Source organism: Dermacentor albipictus, chromosome 8, assembly GCF_038994185.2.
Source record: "Dermacentor albipictus isolate Rhodes 1998 colony chromosome 8, USDA_Dalb.pri_finalv2, whole genome shotgun sequence".
Lineage (NCBI taxonomy): Eukaryota > Metazoa > Arthropoda > Arachnida > Ixodida > Ixodidae > Dermacentor > Dermacentor albipictus.
The window spans coordinates 100,903,415-100,925,496 of NC_091828.1; the positions used below are offsets into that span (position 1 = coordinate 100,903,415).

Consider the following 22,082-nt stretch of genomic DNA (forward strand, 5'->3'; position numbering starts at 1 on the left):
ACAAGCCAGCAGGAACAGCAACGGCTGATCCAGCGGGCTCGCGAAGTCGCGCATGGCAATGGAGCCCTGGACTGAGGGCCCCACTCATCGAGGAAATTTTAACGCGATAGCGTTAAGGAGCGCGTGTCGCAGAAAAGCCGGTGTCGTCGGCGTCGGTGTCGGCGTCGGCGGCGTTGGCAGTGAGCGATAAATCCCAGCAGGCACTTGATGAATAAAAAACAACTTGCAAGATGGGCTGGGTGGGAATCGAACCAGGGTCTCCGGAGTGTGAGACGGAGGCGCTACCACTGAGCCACGAGTTCGATGCTTCAAAGCGGTACAAACGCGCCTCTAATGAATGCGGTGTTGCCTTAGAAACGAGCTGTTTCTAAGGCTCAGGCGTGCGTCGCTTTCTCAGGCGCACATTTCGTTGCCGCGCCGAACGCTGCGTTGCTCGACGCTCACCGCGTCCGATGCGGGGCGCGTAGTCACTGCGCCGTAGCCCATTGTCTTACATCCCTTGGCGGGTCGACGGGAACGCTGTCGCGTTCCACTCTTGAAGGCGAAGCTTAAGCGCCCTCCAGTTTTTCTACTTGCTTTGCGAAATAAATGTTTACTCTCTCTCTCTGCGCCGGCGCAGAGTCTGGCACCTCGTGTTCGTCGTCTCCCGCTTCGTCGGCGGCGGCGCTGCCGGCGTTGTTCGAGGAGGCGTGCGACGAGGCAGCGGCGACCGAGTGCTGCCACATGCTGGCCGTTCCTCCTCACGCCAGTCCCGAGGTCTCGGACGTCGACCTGGCCTCGTCGCCCAGGAGGCCCTCCTGCCTCAGGGTCAACGCCGGCAACTCCGGCAACAGCGCGCCAGGTACGCAGCCTTTCGGGCACATCTGTGTATTTGTCATTTGTCTATGACAAATACACAGATACACACAACCCGGCCAGGAAAATTTAGGCAGATCGAACACACATGTTGCAATCTATGTGAAGCGGTCAGTGAACAGCACAGTAAATTTGCCCGTGTCATTTCTGCGTCTAAAGAGAATTGGTACGCGCCCTCACGCACCGGCCACGCTCCTGCCTCCGCAAAAAAATATATATATTGGCACAAAGGGCAACAGATCACCAACGCTGCCCAACAAGAAAAGTTGCGGTCTTGAGCTCATCCTGCTCAACGATCGCGACCGTACGCGCAGGGCCGTGCACAACACCACCGGTGCTGATCGAACAGCCCGGCTCCACGAGGGCCTGCTCGGGGAAGAGCGTCTCCCTCCAAGCGCCGGTGACGCCCGAAGGCAGCACCGAGCTGAGACCGCTCGGTTCGGTCGCCAGCGGTTCTTCGTCGTCCCACCACCTGCCGACGACCAGCGGGGGCGCCACGCTGACTTGCGCCGAGCTGCTCGCCTTCAGCGGGGCCCAGAGCGCCGCGCTGGCCGCGAGCTTTGCCAGCAACTTTGCCATGCACCGGTTCTACTCTACGCTCAGTAAAGGTGGGACGGTGACGCACGCGCAGTTCGTCTCAACGTTTTGCGCGGTTTCGCCTTGCTGACGCGTCCTGAAACACATTTTTTCCTGCCTCCTAAGCTGCGGCCGAAAACGTATTATCCGGGAAACGTGTGATCCGTAACCAGAGCGAGGGGGTTTTAACGCTTTCCGTCGCGAACGTGTAAACCAAAACAAGCTTGAAGGCGCGCGTCAGTGATGGTCTCCTGGTAATACAGTTTCATTTCAGGCTGCACTTGCGTGTCAACGCGACACCTTCATAAGCAACTCTTTAACGACAATGAGAGGCGAAAGGCAGGGAGGTTAACGGGAAGACATCCAACCAGCCAAGATGAATCCAAGCGATGCAGAGCCGCGCATGCGCAACACGAATGAAGCCAAGTGAGTCGGCCCAACAGGTCACCTTCACGTCAGAGCACGTGGTAGGTTTTAGGGCTTTCGCTCTGCCGGCAGAGCCCCGGCAGAGCAGCCGAACGAGGGCACGTTGATTCAAAACTACTTGGAACCAAAGAATTCACCACCAGTGCGCTGACTCTCAGAGGACACGTGTCGGGCGGACTCCTCGAGGGAAAAAAAAGCGAAGGGAATGGCTTCACAGAGAGTTGACTTGCCAAGGCTGGCTCAGTGACGCAATGCTCTCCTCCCGGTTTAGTTCTTTCCTCCATGGTTGTAATACTCCGTGGTTCTAATAGCATACAGGATCGCCGCGACACACCCTGTGAGCTAGAGTAAAAGTAATCTGCTCCAGTGGGGGAACAGCCATCTCACCTATCGGCGCAGGTCCTGGCGCAGGCCAAAAATCCGATCTGGCACAGCAGCAAGCACTTTTGGCGCAGAGTACAATGCACGTGTGCTTATTATGTAACATGCAAATTTTAACTGATATAGTCGATGTGTTGTGGAGAGAGACGGGTCTGCGCGAGGCTTACCCTGCAAGCGCGGTCACGAAAGGACGTGACGCTCCTCGACACCGTGACGCAGAAAGGGCGCAACGGCCGGGTTTGTCAATATGGCGCAGTGAAGACACCACAACAAACGCGTGTTTATTAACCCAGGATGCAAAACAATGCGGCAGTCACGGCTTGTGCGCAAAGGCTCAGCGCAAAACCGATCAGCACGTGCGCCTGCATGCTGAACATCACTTAAAGCAATATGCTCATTTCATGCTATGTACATTAGGTAGTTTTCGAATGGGGGCCGCAAAGGTTTTGCAGCCGCAAGAAAAAAAATAAATAGCGTCAGCACCACTGTGCATGCGCGATACGCAAACTGGGTTTCGCGTTTGCGTCCACGACAATTTCACGGAAATAATGCAGCGACCCAAGGTCGAGGCAAAACATTTGTCCCAGCAAAGCATGGCGTCACCCATCTCGCCGTGTACCACATTCGACCTAATTGACTAATACCATTTCAAATATGCACCACGTGTGATTAGGATCACAGCGGCTATTTTGCAAAGCCCCGCTATCACCCATAAACACCGAAAAAGCTTAACTTTAATCCTAGAATGTGACATCTTACTTCGGCAAACTGCGTGGTACCACGCATACAGTTTGTCGCTATAGTGCGAAACTCTATGAACGGGACTCTGCTTCCTTTTATGATAATAATAGCATACTGTTGATTTTGATTCAAGTTGTATTAACTGCGAAGCATCGATGGGAGGAAGTATTCATTTTTAAGCATCCTTTGGCGAAGGGCCGGCGCAATTTCCCACTAAATTGCCGTTATGGCGCAGGCTGACTCAGATGCCCGCCCTCGCCGCAGTTTGGCGCAATTGGCGCAGCTGTTCCGCCACCGAATGTGATCCAATTTCTCGCCGCAGGTACGAAGCATTACTCAGCACCGCAGCTGACCTTCCATTCCCACGGGCCATCGCGTCACCGGCGCGCCAACGACTCCCCGCCCCCGTCGTCGGGTTCATCGTCCGCATCCTCCTCCTCGTCCTCGTGCTCGCGGCACCATCACCACCGCCACCGTCACCACCAGCACGACGACGAGAACGCGTCGTACACGTCCTCCAGCGGGACGGAGGACGAGGAAGAGTCGTGGTACTCCGAGTACGAGGACGAGCTCTCCGGCAGCGGCACGGCCCGGGTTCGCTACCAGGGCCCCTGCTGCCGCTTCTGGAAGGCGCGCCAGGCCCAGCTCAGGCGCCTGGTGGGGCACCAGTACTTCCAGAGGGGCATCCTCACGGCCATCCTGGTCAACACGCTGAGCATGGGCATCGAATACCATGACCAGGTGGGTGGGTTGTCCCCAGCACGCGTGCAGGCCTACAAGGTACTCAAACGCGTTACGTTTTGGTTGCAAGTTGATTGTACATGGTTCTTATTGGGCTTTTGCGCGCACAAAGACAGGACGCCGAACGAAGAAGGGACACACAAAATGCGCAAACTTCAACTGGCTTTCATTCCTGTCCTGTCATTGTGCGCGCAAGAGTCTAATAAGAACAATGTACAAAGTATAACCGTCTGGAATTTCGCACATATGATAACGTTACGAATCGAGGATTTTGCGTACGTACAAAGGGAGGTCCCAGAGTCAGCATACTGTACAGTGGACATCTCGTTGGTATTAATGTCGAGAAAGCCTCATTACGGAGCAACTGTGCGTAATTACGAAAGACAGTGTATTTCTGGAGTCAGTATAGCTAGCGCGAAAGATTTTATTCTAATAACATAAAACTATTGCTGTCGCATACGGTAAACGGTGGAATGCGTTACATCGGGTAAAGAAAACTTACGAAGATAAGATTTAAACACATATAAGTAAGGTGGTACCTTACGATTAGATGGTAATAAATATTGTACTAACGTGCCTGAGAAATTGGTCGCAAATGTGCCATAATTTGTTGTGGGTCTTTAGTAGTATCTACAAGGAAATGGGGTGGAAATGTGGGGAAAAACTTTGTTAGTCATTATAAAGTATTGGAGCCGTCCGTTGACAAACTTATGTCCAAGTATTCCACGCGAACGTTTTTTTTTTTTTTGTTTCTTAACCGACGAAATACCATGAGAATTAAGCTATGGAGATGTGTCTAATATGTAGCTGCTACATTATATAATGCGATTTCAATTATAATTCAAGGCATGTTGCAGGAATAGAGTAGTCAGGTGGTGGCTTTGGTTAATATGTCTTCGCATTTACCTTGTATGTACCAGTTTCTTCTCTTTATACTTTTGTCAAAGTACTTTTTCTTTTACTGCGAGCGGCATACTAGAGTTAAAAACGGACTAAGAGAGTCCGTTCGCAACAATCGCATCTGGGCCGCAAATGCTGAGTCGTGACGTCAGAGGCGCGCCCCACAGAAGGGTAGCTGCGCAGAACGATGCGCAGTGACCAAAAGATGGAAAGAGCCCCGTCACAGTCGGTGTGAGGTACTGACGAGCAGAAGTGTGGGAACGTATGTGAGCTCGTTGAAAACGTCAATGAGAAAACAGCGCAGTCTCGGAAACTCGAAAAGAGACCGTCCATTATGATAATGATAAAAATAATAATAACAATAACAATAGTAAGGAACTTAAGAAGATTTGTAGGAACAACCTTTGCAGCTTGGGCAGCTCGGGTAGTTGCGTGGCTTGGTTTTACAAGTACGTGCACATAATTGTGTTCTTATAGTCTACTTACTGCACGTTTCAGACTTGTGTTCGCAGCAACTGAATTAAGAGAATGAAGGAGTCACTAGAGTGTGCTCTTCATTTTTCTTTTCTCTCTGTTTTGTCGACCAACGAAGTATTTTAATAACTGCGTGTGACATTTGAGATGATAACCAAAAGGCCCCCATCCGTCAACAATGGTAACGGTGGGCGCCGTCTTTCTTGCAGCCACAAGAATTGACCCTGGCTGTGGAAATCAGCAACCTCATCTTCACAGGCATCTTTGGCCTGGAAATGTTGCTCAAAATTCTTGCTGAGGGATTCCTCTCTTACATCAGCAGCGGGTTCAACCTCTTCGATGGTGTCATTGTCATCCTTAGGTGAGTGCATATTGTTCTCTACTGCCGCTATATACGCTTGGCTGCTGGACATTTCATTGCGTTGCTCCCATTGGACTATGGCCCTTATAGGAAACACTAAAGGCATATACTAAGTCGACGCGGACTCTTTAAGTACCATTCCAGAAACCTCGCAACGCTTGTCTCGTGCCAAGAAAAGACTTGGTTTACGAGAAAAGGGTCCAAATACCTTCTCCGAAATTCAAATGTCCCGCCACCAAACCGAGGGAGCGGTGACGTTGCATAGGCCACCACCGCCCTTTGCTGCCGTCGGTGAGTAAAACGGCATCCGACAGACGGCAGTACCGAGCCAAGACATAGCGGTGAATTCACCGCTGCAGCTACTTTTTGGTGAAGTGGCATAGCCCATCCGGGCATCCCACGACATCACATGGAAGTGCACTTCTCTGCTACTTACAGTTTGTGCGAGTTTCGCGAGCCAGAAAAACCAGCGCAGCACCACACCATAACGAAAAAACTCAAACGCGAAAACGTGGGCGGTGCGGAGTCGAGCGATAACGAAACCTTCCGACCGCCCGCGTCCTTATCAAGGGTAATTTCAATGAGTTCTTTTTTCTAAAAATGAAATATAAATGGACAAATAGGATTTCATTTCCTCTTATAACATAAGAATGTTTTGCGCAACGAGTGGTTGAGTACTAGTGACATAATTTAACTGAGGAGTGCTTTCGTCATCGGGCAAGTACTTGAATGTCCCAGGGGAGTCTCTAATCATGTCCTGCATTCACCTCAATTTCTTGACGGTCAGGGCTGTACTCGCCATAATCTTGACGTCTTATAGCTTATCGAGCACTAATCTATCACTTTATATCGACTTAATATTTGCCTTTAGTGTCCCTTTAAGGTAATAGTCCGTGTCTGGCACTTGCAACCTTATTAAAAATGTGTTAACACAGATGCGAAAGCATCTTCGCCTGCATAACTCGCTACAATTAATTTGCCGTGCGTGCGTGCGTGCGTGCGTGCGCGCGTGCGCGCGCGCTGCACTCTGTATGCCTAGAAGCTGGTTTCTCCGCAATAATAGCTTTCTTGAGCGGAAACCTGCTTCTGGTATTCGCACAGGGCCGATCAGCGCTCAAACCACACACCGCACCGCACACCTGCCGCGCGCTTGTCGTGCGACATATTTGCGCAAATTTCGGTTTACAGTGAGTCCGAACAAGCAGTGTAAACTGGAATTTATGCACCTGTGTGCACCTGTGTGCGGCCTATGTGCGGCAAGTTTTTTTGCTTGGCCGCATGCCTGCGGCAGGCGCGTTGTGCGGTGTGCGATTTGAGCATAAGTCGGCCCTTAGCCTTGCGTGCTATTGCACCATTAGGACATGGAGTGCTTCCTCGTGTGTAGATCATATAATAGCTTGCGACGCTCTGTCCGTTAGATGCGCCCCCGTGGTGAGTAACGATGGTAATGATAATTTTTCTTAATTGTCCAGCAGCGAAGTATGCTTTGTCTTCTGACACAAGTGGCATGTGTTACATCAGAAAGAGGGAGAGAAAGATTTCGCGATGGACGAAAGGCGGAGATGTCAGCCGAGAAATCTTGCAACTCACAAGCGGGCCGTCGACTCGAAGTCATTGTATTTTAGCAATGGAAAGAAAGAAAGAAAGAAAGAAAGAAAGAAAGAAAGAAAGAAAGAAAGAAAGAAAGAAAGAAAGAAAGAAAGAAAGAAAGAAAGAAAGAAAGAAAGAAAGAAAGAAAGAAAGCACTTCCTCGACGAGTGGAACTCAGTGCCGCCCCTCGGATGGCGGGCACAACTGCATTTAGGCAACACTCAATCAACAGTGACTCCTTACAACTACGAGTTTCCGGACAAGCACGACTCATCTCCAACGCATTCGGGTTCGCGCTGAAATGCATGGCTACAAGGAAATCGCCACGAAGTGTCACTGCATGACCTCCGAGATCGCAGCAGATCTCAGAGGCCGCAGTCATAGCAGAGTCGCGACCACTTGAGACGAAGGGCGGCACTACCATCCACGTTTCTGACTTGAGGTAGAACAGTCCAGTGGAGTAACTTTCTGTAATACTAGGGTAAATCAGAGGCTTCGTATTTCACATAGAGTGAAAGGTAGAAAAAGGGAGAGGGAAAGATAGTGAGGACTGAAAGGGCAGTGAGGTTGACTAGACTTTGTCCGGTCTGCTACCCTACACGTGGATAGGGGCATGGGGAGAGAAAGCAATGGAGAGAGAAGATACGAGTTTTGATCGCACTTAGAAAAAGAATCGACTTGGAAAAAAAGAAAGAAAGCAAGGCGGTAAGGGGACGATGAATGTGAGTACAAAGTGTGTGCTCATTACCGACGATAAGCGCAGCTGCACAGCTATGGTGCAGATTCCAATTACGCCCCCTCCCCGCTCTCTTTTCTCCTGTCCGACGGCAGCATAGTGGAGCTCTGCCAGAGCAGTGGGAGTGGTCTCTCGGTGCTGCGGACGTTTCGACTTTTGCGGATCCTCAAGCTTGTCCGGTTTATGCCGGCGCTGCGACGACAACTCTTCATCATGCTGCGGACAATGGACAACGTGGCCGTGTTCTTCGCTCTTCTGATATTGTTTATTTTCATCTTTAGGTAAGGCAAGAACTTCACTTTGTCATTACTACTCTCGTAGAATTGTGTCTTTATTCAACTGATTTCGTAACACCACACTTGAACCGAACAGCTCACGTAATGCGTTAGTGCGGTACACAGCTAGTTGAGGCCGAATTCTCGATCGATCACATTTCAGCGCGCGGTGGTTCTCTGAGTGAGAGGGCAGCATGCCCATCACTTAACTAAGACGTCGCGCTAGATGTCACATATGACTCCTTAAAGTGACCAATAGACAAATAATGAGGTCCCGGATAAACTTTGAAATCTTTACTATTAGCGTGCGGGCCGTGTCGTTGCAGTTAACGTGACTTCAACAGTGGAAACAGGTGAAAACTGCGCAGAACAATTGATGCTGCCGTATTTTCGCGTGGGTAACATACCTCGAAAATTCAAGAAATTTTGCTACAAAGCTGGTTGGCGTGCAACTTATACGCGAATTTAGTCTTAAAATGCGACATTGCGGCAATGTAAGATGCCTGCCGTGAAGCCGCATCGAACATTGATAGACGGCAGCCGCGAAAACGATGATGCTGACTTGATTTAGGAAACAAAATTCCTGCCGTTGCTTCATTTGGTATTGACAATTGTAAAGGGTCGCTTTTAGAAAAGTTGAACGTCGTTTTAGAAGTCATAGGTGCAGACTTCTTGCTTTCTCGTCGTTTCGAGGAATGTAATGCGAAGAGCAGGTTAAACTGGTGCCGACTTATATGCTGGAAAATGTGGGATCTTATTTTGTATCTTCATTGTGAGTCCTGAGTCTTATTGTTAGCAGTTCACCCCAGACATAGTGTGCCTTTTTGTAGTAGCAACATTAATCCCAAAGAAATAGCTACGCATGCAGATTCAACCAGAGTAGCCTGAGTATCACTGCCTTCGTCAGTGCGCCAGGGAGCACCAGGCTAGTGCAGCAGCTTCGTCACTGTTAACATGCATATGCATGTTTATTTTGCACTGTGCAAATTAGCAGCTCCGGAATGTGCGCACCTTTACTCAGCCACAACTTTTGCGCACCATTCTAACGTCCAACAAGATCCACACACAGCACATACAGTCAGCGTCAAAAGTTCACAAACCGTGTACGGTATCTCAAACATTTCCAAGCATTTATGACCATAACCATTAAAACCGTACAACACTACGTTGAGACACAAACAGTCGTGTAAGTCAACTTGATCGTAGCATGGCCCAATATTGTACCACGATTCGGGTAAACATAAAGGCGTACGACCTGGAGTGATACGCAATCTTTATGAGCACACCCTTGATCGCTGTAAACTTTACATCCAAATTTTCTGACAACGTTTCAGGCCAAGCTACATCCAGTCTTCATTGCATGCAAACAACACAACATACTGCCCACCATTTCGAACCCCACAAATACTATTGCGCTCAATGCTCGCCATATGATATCTCAAAATTTAGCGTACTGCCCTTCTGCACCAACACCCACAATGGCAAGTGTATGAGCATCCCTGAGAAACTATGGTGTTGGGTAATAGCACGTACGGAGAGGTGTAGTTCAACACATAGACGGATTTCCCATGTGAAAAAAATCAAGCTTTGTACCTCTGTCCTTTTAGTAGGTCACTTGATCTGTGTCGCTTGTCTTTCTGATTTGGAAACCTCTTAATTTCGATGCAGAAGTGTGATGCATAGGTTAGTGGTTTGTGTCTAATTTTCGATGATTGCAACTGTGCTTCGGACAAGTGGTAGTGCAATGTTATTGTTCCTGAGTACTGTTAGACATGATGGCTAGACTTTTTGTTTTTAGGGCTAACCATGATAACTATAGTGTCATACATTCTAGTTGCCACAATTAAATTACATTACAAATAGAGTGAAAAACATATAATTCAAAGTTACACATGACACACCATTCCAGATTTTATTAGCTGAGTTCAACGTACATATTAGTTGAAACCTTGCCGGAACAAAACTGACTTTTCATCATAGCTAGGAGCATGGCCTGTTGCTTTCTTGCAGAAACAGTGCACACCCTGCATCACATTTGATGCCATCACAAATCCTGTAGTTCTTCGTGTTATTTCACATCAGTGCATTTACTTAACAGCTCATGCATTTATCGCTTCTGATACGCTTCAGTCTGCCACCCGCATTTTATGCACTCAAGCATTTATTCATAGATGAAAAAATTTGTGCAATAGAAGTGTTTGCGCCACGTGTTATGTGGGCCATATACTGTAGACTCCCTTTTTACACCCTGCAGAGAGAGTACTTCCTTTAGGGGCTCTTCTTAATGGACTCCCAAATTAGAAGTGTTTGCGCCACGTGTGATGTGAGCCATATACTGTAGACTCCCGTTTTACACCCTGCAGAGAGAGTACTTCCTTTGAGGGCTTTTCTTAATGGACTCCTAAATTAGAAGTGTTTGCGCCACGTGTGATGTGAGCCATATACTGTAGACTCCCATTTTACACCCTGCAGAGAGAGTACTTCCTTTAAGGGCTTTTCTTAATGGACTCCCAAATTAGAAGTGTTTGCGCCACGTGTGATGTGGGCCGCATACTGTAGACTCCCTTTTTACACCCTGTACCGAGTCCATTTAGGAAACTCTTCTTAATGGACTCCCTTTGTTAAGGCTACACCTCTGATAAGCTGCACATTTAGAATTGTCATAGATCCGGAGCATTGCAGTTGAGCTCAGCTTGTTGTAAAATGAACAAGAAAAAGTGTGTTTGCCCTGAAGGGAGTCAACTGTATTGGCACGGGTGGGTTCACCCGACACGGTCACTCGGCGCAGCAGCAGCAGACCACAACCAACTGACGTCACGTGCACAACAGACTTGCAAGCACGACTCGGGACCCATGGAACAGACAGATTATCTCTGCTTTCTTTGTTTCTTTTTCCTTATTTCACCTCACACTCTCACCACAGTGTACAAATCCTTGCTGCCTGCATTCACGAGACACAAACCTAGGTGCCTCAATGTACATGGCTTCGAAAAGCACACTCATGCGCACACACTTCAGGGAGATTTGGTTTTTCCATCGTTCGCTTGGTGTGTCTATAATAGGCATGCAAATTCCATTTATCAAGGATAGCATTTACGTAAACGAATATGCAACACGATATGTGAGATTACACAAGTTCTCAGGTACTTATAGCGCTCAGAGTGAAATTTCAAGTGGTATTTGTTTGGCTGGTTAAGAAGTAAACAGTTGCTCCCAAAAAAATTTACCAAATATTTAATAATAATAATATTTGGGGTTTTACGTGCCAAAACCACTTTCTGATTATGAGGCACGCGGTAGTGGAGGACTCCGGAAATTTTGACCACCTGGGGTTCTTTAACGTGCACCTAAATCTAAGCACACGGGTGTTTTCGCATTTCGCCCCCATCGAAATGCGGCCGCCGTGGCCGGGATTCGATCCCGCGACCTCGTGCTCAGCAGCCCAACACCATAGCCACTGAGCAACCACGGCGGGTAACCAAATATTTGGACTAGCATCGTTATGTTATACGCTTGTTGTATCAGCACCTTATTCAAACGTTCATGGTTACCTTAGAGGCATCAGAAGCATTTTGGAAGCACGTATGTTGGTCGTTCGTAGTCTTTAGTTAGTTCCACATTTTTAAACCTCGCACTGGACATGTTTTAGGTCATCCTTACTGATGTTTTCTTGGCATAACGGCACACGCGCTACCTATAGATTGCCAAAATATTTATGTGTGGAAATTATGCTGCTGTAGACACATCATTCGAACAACTGACGATATGTGTGAGCATGAGGGCTGCTTTATCTTTCTGAACCACTCCACTGCACGTTGATGTTGAACCCACCTATCTCCTTGGCTGTATACAGACCTTCCCACTACGCTTTTTCACTCCTAAGGGTGGGCCTCGCTGGGCCGCGCGCTTTCGCCACTCACGCCATTCCTGCTCCTATCACTTCTCTGCGGCTGCCCGTAATTCTCAACGTAGCGCAACTCAACATATAGCTGAATCCTGGGCCTCATTCGATTGCCTTTCAAAGCGTTTCATATCGCACATCTTCACGCAGAGTTTTGATGCGAGCAGCCCTATACTTCTTTTGTTGACAGGCTGCGCATTTGCCCTGTTTATTCTGCGTTTACTACACTCTCCAATATCGGGGTGCTCATCATGTTAAGCAGTGTCATTGAGGCTGCTTCCCTTGTTTAAAGAGAAACTGTATAGGATGGTCATCCCGCCGTTAAACTGGCAATATAAGCAAGTACACTTTGCTACCAAATTGTTTGCTTGGTATTTAAAAGCACCACATGCTTCAACACATTTTCTTGCATGCTATAAGCTAAGAATCGTGTTAGGAGTTATTGCCCATTGATATGAGGCTGCCTTATGATATGGCTTGAAATGTGTCCCCAATTCTAATGTAGCTGCAAGAAATGTGTCTCGCTTCTGTAGTTTGTAAAGAAACGCAAAAAAGAACTTAACTACAAAGACAAAGTCAAATACGTTTCTGCAGCGCTAAGCGTCAGTCTAAGTGCTCTTTTTTTCATATTTTGGCTCTTTGTGGTGACACATATCCTCAGATAATTTTAACAAAGACCTTTAAATGGATATTTGAGATACCAGCCAATGCTTATGATGTCTTTGAGCAATCCAAATTCGTGGATCAGTGTAAAATCATTACATTAAATACATTTGCCTAGTAGATGATACATGATTTGCTCAGACATATATTATACTTCACTGTTTTACATTATACTTATACCACCATAACCATGTCCCACAGAGCTCAGTTCAATTCTACATACGTATACAACTTCCTTTTATGCATAGCTATTCCTAGGTACATGTGGCAGCCGTGTCGAGTGCCTATTGCACATACTATGCGTACATATATAGCACAGTATCGCCAACTCACTAGTGTGCATCAATGTTGAAGATACAGTCCATTTCCCACTCACAATAAACAAAGGCCATGTAGGTGGCCAAAAGTGTGACGTCGCGTGTTGTGCGCGCCCCGCGCGCAACACTGTACCTCCTTGCAGCGTTCTGGGCATGAACCTTTTCGGCTGCAAATTCTGTGTCAAGGAACCTGATGGGACCGTGCAGTGCGATCGCAAGAACTTTGACTCCCTCCTCTGGGCACTAGTTACCGTTTTCCAGGTACACCTGTAAAGCATCTTCTCCTCCTTTTTATCTTTTTTTTCTTTTTTTGTTCTTGTCTGTCTAAACTATCTCAATTGCCATTGGGAGAGGAGGTCGGCAAGCCACCCAAGAGGAGACAATCAGGTGGTGAGAGCCCAGAGAGGTTGCTGCGGTGAAAGCCGTCGCCCAGAGTGTCAGAGCCATAGTCATGCGTGGGGTGGGACACCCGCTATACGTACCTTGACCAGCCTTCCCAGTAGGTGGGCACAACTGCAGTGCTCTCGCGCTGCATCCATCTGGCGATGCTATGGATCACGGTGTTCCCGGTACTCGTGGTTAGCTTGTTATTATTATTCGGGTGGTTCACTCCAGTAGCTGACACACTAAAGTACACGGAACACTTCAAAGTGCGTACGAAATTCACCGTAGAGAACTGCCCTGGAAGCGCACTCACGAGGGCTCGCGACAGACTCGGCAACGCTGCCGAGATTGGCACAATACCCCGCAAGATCAACATTTACAAGAGTTACGATTAGTCCGCTGAAAATTTAGCACCATAACACTCACAGTCTGGTATTCTTAAAGTGCAGTATGTATCCTCAATTTCCCCTGGATTTTTTTTAATAATTAGCAGTCAGGATGCCACAGCTTCCGGGCTTTTCAACTCTGCAACATTAATAACGTGAAATCCAGATCTCAAATCTTGCACCATGCACAAGATCTGCCAGGAATTGTCACGTATCTAATTGGCAGAACATGTATGAAATTGGCATAGCATCCTACAGTGCCACATTGCGGTAACATCCGTTTTACAAACTGTGTGTCAACACCAAAAAATAAGTAAAAGGAGCACAGATCACAATGTAGCTAAGCCATTACACTTACACTGCATTCATCGTGTCGGGAATGTCACACTCAACTATACAGGCGAAACACAAGATCACAACAAAACCCGCTCCAGTTGAGTTCATCACCAAATTTCGAATGCACGCCAGACGTGAGTGCTGGAGCACTGCAGTCGTCCCAGATTCAGACGGGTCACTGTTCCCTCTGTGGCGAAACCCGCACCGGTGTTGTGTGAAACTGCACAGTGTAGGCGTGCGACTACCCCAGCGACCTGTTGGTCCCGTTACCCTGTAGAAGAAAGCGATGATGATGCCCTCGTTCCGAGCCAGACCAAATGCAGACCCCTTGCAGCTACGAGTGCATTACTCCAGGCCTGTGGTCACACTCTCTTTCTCTCTCTGTGTCTTGGCTGTCTCTGGCTGCTGTATGTATGTGTGTGTCTATGTGTCATCATGGATGCCTGTTCTGTGTTCATCGCTTTGTTAGCCGCACTTGACCAAGAGGCCCAACGCAGTGATAGCACTAGAAAGAGCATACACTCATTTATGAAAATGCATTCATATGTGGCAAGCATTCAGAAATGCAGTTGAACCTTCTTGCAAGGAAGTCTCATCCGACATGGAAGTGCCTTCGTTATACATAATATTCGTTATAAGCATATATTTGCCACATGCAAATATCAGCGAGAAAACATTTTGGGTTAGATCGGTATACTTGATAATTCATTGCAATCATGTTCGTTATACTGAAGCATACTTCCACTTCGCCAGGAAAGTGAGTTATTCACACGAGTGGTGATACACAAAAAGCCCAGAAAATCTGACGAAACGTTCGAAAAATTAAGTTCCTATAGCACGTGGAGCTCAAAGCATCACTTATGCATAGAGTCACAATATCGCATTCCTAACATCGTAGTTGTACCATTAGCAAACGAAACTTTCAATCATTTTGCCGCAGACCCCCCCCCCCCCCCCAAATGTTGAGTACGGTTTTCAGAAGCCTTCGAGTGTTGTTGCACGTATGATTAGGAAGACATGCTTTAAGAGGTGTTCTTCAACTTGACTGTAACCCTTGGCAGTGGAACTTATGCCTGGGCACGCTCCAGTATTCTGCATTTATTTGCATCTTCTGTTCAGTGTGATGCCCCCCAATAAGATTTGATTGTTTCAACAAACTTCAAGGGACCTCACAAAACTCTTTATTTAATCCATGACGGTTCATTCAAGTGAAATATTACCACATGCTCTTCACTGGCCTAAACAATTCTTTCAAGTAAGGTTCAATCATTTGGGTTTTCACTGTGTTGCAGCCTGCTATGAATGGAACCTAATCTCTTCAGAAGCAAACCTGTGTCAAAGTTGTTAAAATAGTTGAGTGGTTTATCAGAGTGTATGCTGAGCTGCCAATATGTTAACAGGAAGTACATTCACAATATTAAAAACGAAAGAAAGATTTATCACAACGTAAATAGCTGGGTTTCATGCACAGGATCACGAACTTCATAATTAAATGATAAATTATTGATTCCGCCACAACATACACAAAGTGTCGGAGATGCAACCACGAACAATGAGTGACTGTGGCAAGAAGCTTCAAAAGGACAGCCTGTCTTATGTTCAAAGAGTATTTGTCTGTTAGCAAAAATGTGCAAAAGGTTGCCTCAAGGGACCACCGAATAGTCGTTTTCAAGCTTCAGGTTGCAGAGTTTTCATGTGCTAGAGCAATGCACGGAAGTATAAGATGGTGAGATATTAGAGAGGTTTAGGTTAGGATACGCAATCCGCTTGCGTTGCTTAATCTGAAGCTCTCTATTCAGATACAAATGCTGCTACTAAGACCACAATGCCACAATATTTGGCCGCAATAGTAGTTTTGCCACTTCATTTACATCCGCGTGTGAATGCCACTATCCTGGCTTTTAGTGAGATGTGGTCTGCACCAGTTACTTCTTGTGCAAATTGGAACTGGTGAACCAGGGGGCAAACTAGAAGCTACTTTTTATTCTAAATGGGTGCTTGGTGTACTTTGGTGTTAAATGTACTCTGCATTATATAGTAAATCTGAAAACAACAAAACTGACTAGCTAATAACTGTTTTAAATTATGTCTTGAGCACAGTTGCTTTGCCTACAGTCTGTGTCATGCACCATTACTGCGGGCATTCATGATTTTTCATTAGGTCATCTAAAAACCGGCACTCTAAATCAAGCGATTTTCTGGGCAAACATCTTTAAGTTGAGATTACTTTTCTGGGATTGGAGATATGTAGCCGAATATAGAGCATTATGAGAAAAAACATCACTGGAAGGCTGTAAAAATTTAAGGAAAAGATAAAAACAGTAATTTTCTTCCTGTAGGTTAACGTCAAGTTCACCTGTCCAGGATAATTTGGTTAAATAACGGGATAAATTTGTGGCCTCCTTTAGTTCAGGCGCTGAAGCGCAGGTTGTAGGTTTCCCTACTGCTATCTGAAGCCTAGCCACGGCCATGTTTTTTTCACACGGATGAATGTGTGTGTGCTCTATATGTGCTGCCATATGTGTTCTTGTATGTGCCTTGGCTTACGCCATCCTGTCTGTTGCCTGTTTGTTGGGCTGTTTTCCTTGGCAACGTGCTAGCTTGCCTGCAAGCCACCCGCTGCTTTGGAGACGTGTCTGCCTGTTTGCTGTCGTCTGCCTCATGACCTTGCTGCCGGCCTGGCCTTGGCTTTGTCTGCAACACCCTTTTGTCATTTCAGTTGGCACTTCTTTTAATTTCTTTGGCGCTACTTCTTTCTCTTCCTTTGCTTCTCTTTTCTCATCTTTATGATTGGTGGAAATTATTGGCATTACTCGCTTTTGCGTTGTCATTTTCTTTATTGCGTTCAAATCTGAAGCCAGCAGCTTCTTGTTGTGAAAGGTGCAAATATTGGTCTATTGACGTGATGTATTGTGCTACAAAAAATAAGAAGCCAGCAGTATTTCTTCATCAACTCTACCACTTAGTAAATAGTAACAGACTCGAAACAGTTTCTTGTCAATTGAAATACTAAAGGATACGGAAAAGCTCAACATCATTAAAATTTGTACATTTCAGTATCTTAAGAACCCGAGACTTGGAAACACTCACAGCTTAGTGTTACGTTAGCCAGTAATGTGCTGATGGTTTACCTAGAAAAGTAACATGCAGGAGCAAACACAATAACCTTGTATGAATCTCGCCTTCAGGGAGAAGTCAACATCTGTGAGTCATCTTAAACATTAAAGTAATCTTGGTAAGGTGGGTGACAAAGTATTGTTTGCATCTCATAAAAGAAGTTCAGACGGATGAGGCCGAAGTTGGAGAAGTATTTTTCCTGTATAAGTTTCCAAACACAGCTTCGATCTGTCACGTTATAGTGCTGACAGGTGTAAAAACATTCAATTTCGCCTTAGAAATGCATACTCGTGCAAACTACTACACTGATTCCATGAGCAATGTCAGTGGCGTGATACCACCTTAGATAACGTGGTCACCGACAGCCTAGGCTGTTTATTTTTGACGCAACGCATTTTTAAGTAAGAGCCTACATTCTAGAAAGTGTTCTTTTCTATTACTAAAGTAGAGTTGATGGAGAATGCGTGCACGTTGCAGCACTGGTCAGTCACTTTTCTGTTCTTCTACGCCTTATCAAGAAAGGCAGAGGCATCGTTTCGTGGTCCGTGTCTGTGGTGGGTTTCGTGACGTGTGTCCGCTTGTGGTCTCTTGTGGAGGCGCCAGCCAGGACTTTTCTTTTCACTCTCTCTCTCTCTTTCTCTGTGTTTCGTGTGCAACCAATGACTTTTTTGTCTTGTGTGAGTGGCTTACAATGGCGTGTCATGGCTTTCTACTCGTGTTGATTCCATGTCACTAAACGAATCGCTGATGGACCCAAGTCATCAAACGATAAAATAAAACAACAAAGGACCCGCTTGTCGAGGTTTCGCGCACAACGAGGCAAGTTGTCGTTTTTACTCATGAGAACCTTTATTTTTGCAGCGCAACAAAAGTGAATCTTAAAGCTATTCAAATTTCGCTAAGCCATCACCTAAGACCATATTTAGCATACAACCAAGTTGAAAGCCATGACAGCTCTTGCAGGGCAGAAAGCACGTTTGCATCAAACACAGATCATTCACAGCACACAGGGTTCGAAGGATCACTGACTTCGTGACAGGGCACTTTGTTGATTGCGATCTCCGAGTCAGCCATCAGAGTTTATGACCCTAATAAGAGCTCCAGCAAAACATCAACAACTGCAAAGTGTCAAATAGCCAACAGGGGAAGCAAATGCTGGGTAGTTCTCAGTAAGCTCATGTTCTTGTTTTTTTTTAATTTTACACGCACACGGGCACTGATTGGTCCCTAGGTGGGGACGCTCTTTGTAGCTCAGCTTGTTGGATTTTCAATAGCTGCTTAAGAAACGCAGGTGTAGCCTATATGCCACATATGCGAGTGTCTGAGCAGACACACGCATACAGCGGCTTTGGCAAGGAAGGAACTCTGCTGCTCTTTGGCAGTAGTTCCCAGGGGAGGTCTGAGCGCCCCATGTGTACACGCAGCTGCTTGGGGATGCATTTGTTCGGCGGTAAGTTTTGCGTGCGGATGGACGAGGCGACGCTTTGCACGTGCTCCGACCTGTACAACCCAGCGGTCAAGTGCTTCTGCGACCGGAAGCATTTCAACACTTTCCTCTGGGCCACGGTCACTGTGTTCCAGGTGAGGCCCACATTTGGGGGGGCAATATCAGTAGGCGGAGAACGCAACGCAGAGACTAGAGAGACCAGCTATAAGTGGAAGCATGATATCGCAGGCGCTAACTAACACCAGGTGGCTGGTCAAGGACCATGCTATTGCCCAGCTCTGTCTAGTTTTATACTCACACTGGTTCCCGCGTACAATGACGATCACCGAGATAGCGTTACTGAAACCGGTTTGCATGCAAGACATCAATTTTCTTTCCTGGACATTGTCGTGCAGGTCAAAAAAGCAGTAGCTTTAATCGGTTACCATAAGGCCTATGCATGCATTTTTTCGGTAGCGTGGTGTTGCCCGACGTTGCAGCTTCCGTTTCACACCGCAGCGGTGGCCATGCTGTAAGGCCACGCAAAAAGATTTCCATGTGGTAATTAACTGAAACAGAAATTTGTAGTACACAATTTGGCCTTCATTAAACCATGTTTATCACGTGGTGTTCAGTGGACACGCCGACGACGAGCGACATCATGCCGAAAAAAAAAGCACTGAAACGTTCACCGCAAGTTCAGCAGGATCAGCCTTTATATTCATCACTATCCTCGTACAAAAGCTCCTCTATATGTAGAAGCCTTCTAGTGATGCTATTGGAAAAATTACTTACGAATCATCTTAAGTAGCATTTATTTAAATGTCTCCACTTTTGTGTTCTTGAAGCTACTGTAACATATTTCATGTTAAGTAATATCCAAATTATAATACTAAATGTTAGTACTTTGACTAGAAAGATTCATTTTGAACACCAGATGTGGTCCCTTCTCATCATAACCTGGAAGATCACTACGTGAGCAAACCTGTATGACCCCAAACATTCATTACATCCTTGTGCTATGGTAAAGAATATCTTGTATGTGTTTTTAGCTTTGGTTGCTAATAACTGCATGAATGAGGCGGAAGATACTTAACAAATTTCTTTAGTTTAACATTTACTTGTACAGTATGATGCCCGCTTAAAGGTAACACAATACCAATACTCTGCGCTCATTTAGGGTGATAATATGACATGAAAGCCTGCAGTTTATGAGACCCTTCTTTTTTCAATAAAGTTTGAAGAATTGCTGCTGGTATGTCTCCCTTATAATTAATATGCGTTCCCTTTAAGAGTGTACCATACTGTACGCATTTAGGTATTCCGTGTTTGTATTCCTTTCATCATAGCCAAACAGTGCACAGATTAACAAGTGTTGTAGTTCACCTGGTCAGATGCAGTGACATAACTTCAGAAGTACAACGCACTTCCCTGTTTGAAGTGCACGCTTTTCTCAAGTTGAGTTCTCTACGCAAATTTTCGATCGCTGCCGATTCCTGAAAAGTTCATAACCACACGTCTCAGATTGATTTGTGTCAACAAATTGATGTAATCAGATCTAGTAAGCACCGATTTGTCTCCTCTTGTGTAGCTGATGTTAGAGTCGATAAATAGGGAATGTGTTTTAATTGTGTATTTAGCTAGTTATGTAGTTATTACTGTACAACACATATGTGAGACTTGCAAATGCAAGTCTGCACATATGTGTTGCACATTTGCAAATGATTTGCATTTGCATTTGCATATGATTTGCACATTTGCAAATCTTGCAAATGTGCGCGACAGTTTTACATTCCTACAACTTATAAACCTTGAATCACATTCCATTAAAAGACTATTATTTGATGTAGCCTGTGAGAGAACATTGGTTTTATAGTTCAGTCTGCATTCCTTGTGCTCATGTTGCGACAGATGTTTTTATACTTTGACTACTTGCGCTTTATTATTCGTGCGCTTGATGCAGCTTTAAAATAAACATCATAATAACGTGACAAATTCTACTTGAGCTACCATCTCACATGCTGCTAGCTAGTACTCAGATTTGAATGTCCAAAAAACGTGACTAATTAATAGGGCTCTGTCTTGCCCGTAATTAATTGAATTAGTGTTTTCCGCATATATACTGTTCAGCAAACCTCTAATAACATATTTTCACGGGTCCACAGAAACAGAACATAATAGCTGGGAAACCAGATTGCAAAGTCAAGACAAACATATTGTTACATCATATAAGGCTCGTTCTCATCAACCTTATAATTACAAAAATGCAAGGCACACCTCTATATAATGAACACTGATATAACGAATTATTTGATATAACAGAGCAAATATAAAACATTTCTACAATATAGGTAAGTAATGAATACGCTTATAACAAATATTGGATATAACAATGCTACCTTCCTGTCGGGTGACATTTTTATAGTGAGGTTCGACAGTTATAGGAATGTATTAGGACTGTTCTATTATTCTTTTAATTTCAAATAAGAGAGATGCCAAATATTTGAAACCTCTTAGCAGCTCTTTATTGACTTTGTCTCAGAAAAAAATCTTGATCACGACCAAATCACACTAACCACACAAATGCGCACCAAAGATTTCTCTAACTAAAACACTAGTTCTCATAACTGCTTTTATTGTGTGAAAGAGCACTGTTTTACTACCGTAGCTGCATCAAGTTGCGCACAAGTTATAGTGCAGGTGGAATGCCATGTCACGTGGCTGGCGTTGCGAAAGGCCTGAATGTGGCACAGCTAGTGAGCAGTTTGTGTTGCCGATAATCGCGTGAGCATTTTGTAAAAGCCTTTCTTTTGCTTCTGGCCAGATCCTGACTCAGGAGGACTGGAACGTTGTGCTGTTCAACGGCATGGAGAAGACCTCTCCATGGGCGGCCCTGTACTTTGTGGCGCTCATGACGTTCGGGAACTATGTCCTGTTCAATCTTCTCGTTGCTATCCTCGTCGAAGGATTCTCAGCCGAGGTGCACACCCGTCCCGAGATGCTTGTTTTACCACTATCAAAGCAAACTTGAAGCGAAGCATCCAATCAATACAGAAAGAAATTAATGGAAAATCCAAGCTTTGACTTCTCGTGGCCCGTGCTAGCACCTTTGTTCATAGCCTCGGCTAAATGCAATGGTGGAATGTTATGCGTAAACACGTCAGACATATTGCAGGATGGTCACTTTGAGCAGGTAAGGCGCCATAGAGCAAACAGTGTAAATCAGACTGGATGGAGTGAAGGTGATGTGCGGTCATTTATTTCTTACCATCTCTATAGCAAGCGCATTCTTTTCACTGAGGAGTATTTCCTCGTATCTTCGTTATTGCCTGTAGTGCGAACTATACATGAAAGGACACTAGCAACAGATGCTTTGGTAGGCTTTTTTTTTTCAGCGAATGCCAATGCCGAGTCAAGGTTTACATGATGAGCAGTTGTTTTTCATAACGCTCCGACAAAGCACTTTAAACGTTAATAGCGTCATTTCACAACATAA

General features: G+C 45.8%; 1 protein-coding gene across 2 annotated transcripts in view; it reads left to right on the plus strand.

The window, feature by feature from the left end:
* Positions 1–22,082, plus strand: part of Ca-alpha1T (Ca[2+]-channel protein alpha[[1]] subunit T) — a 101,059-nt gene that overhangs the window by 22,443 nt on the left and 56,534 nt on the right. For both annotated transcript variants that reach the window (XM_065446411.2, XM_065446414.2), the window contains 7 exons: positions 620–841; positions 1,170–1,463; positions 3,302–3,720; positions 5,304–5,455; positions 7,877–8,062; positions 13,081–13,198; positions 21,411–21,566. In XM_065446411.2, the coding sequence (XP_065302483.1) occupies positions 620–841; positions 1,170–1,463; positions 3,302–3,720; positions 5,304–5,455; positions 7,877–8,062; positions 13,081–13,198; positions 21,411–21,566 (1,547 nt within the window). The remainder of the gene's footprint in view (positions 1–619; positions 842–1,169; positions 1,464–3,301; positions 3,721–5,303; positions 5,456–7,876; positions 8,063–13,080; positions 13,199–21,410; positions 21,567–22,082) is intronic.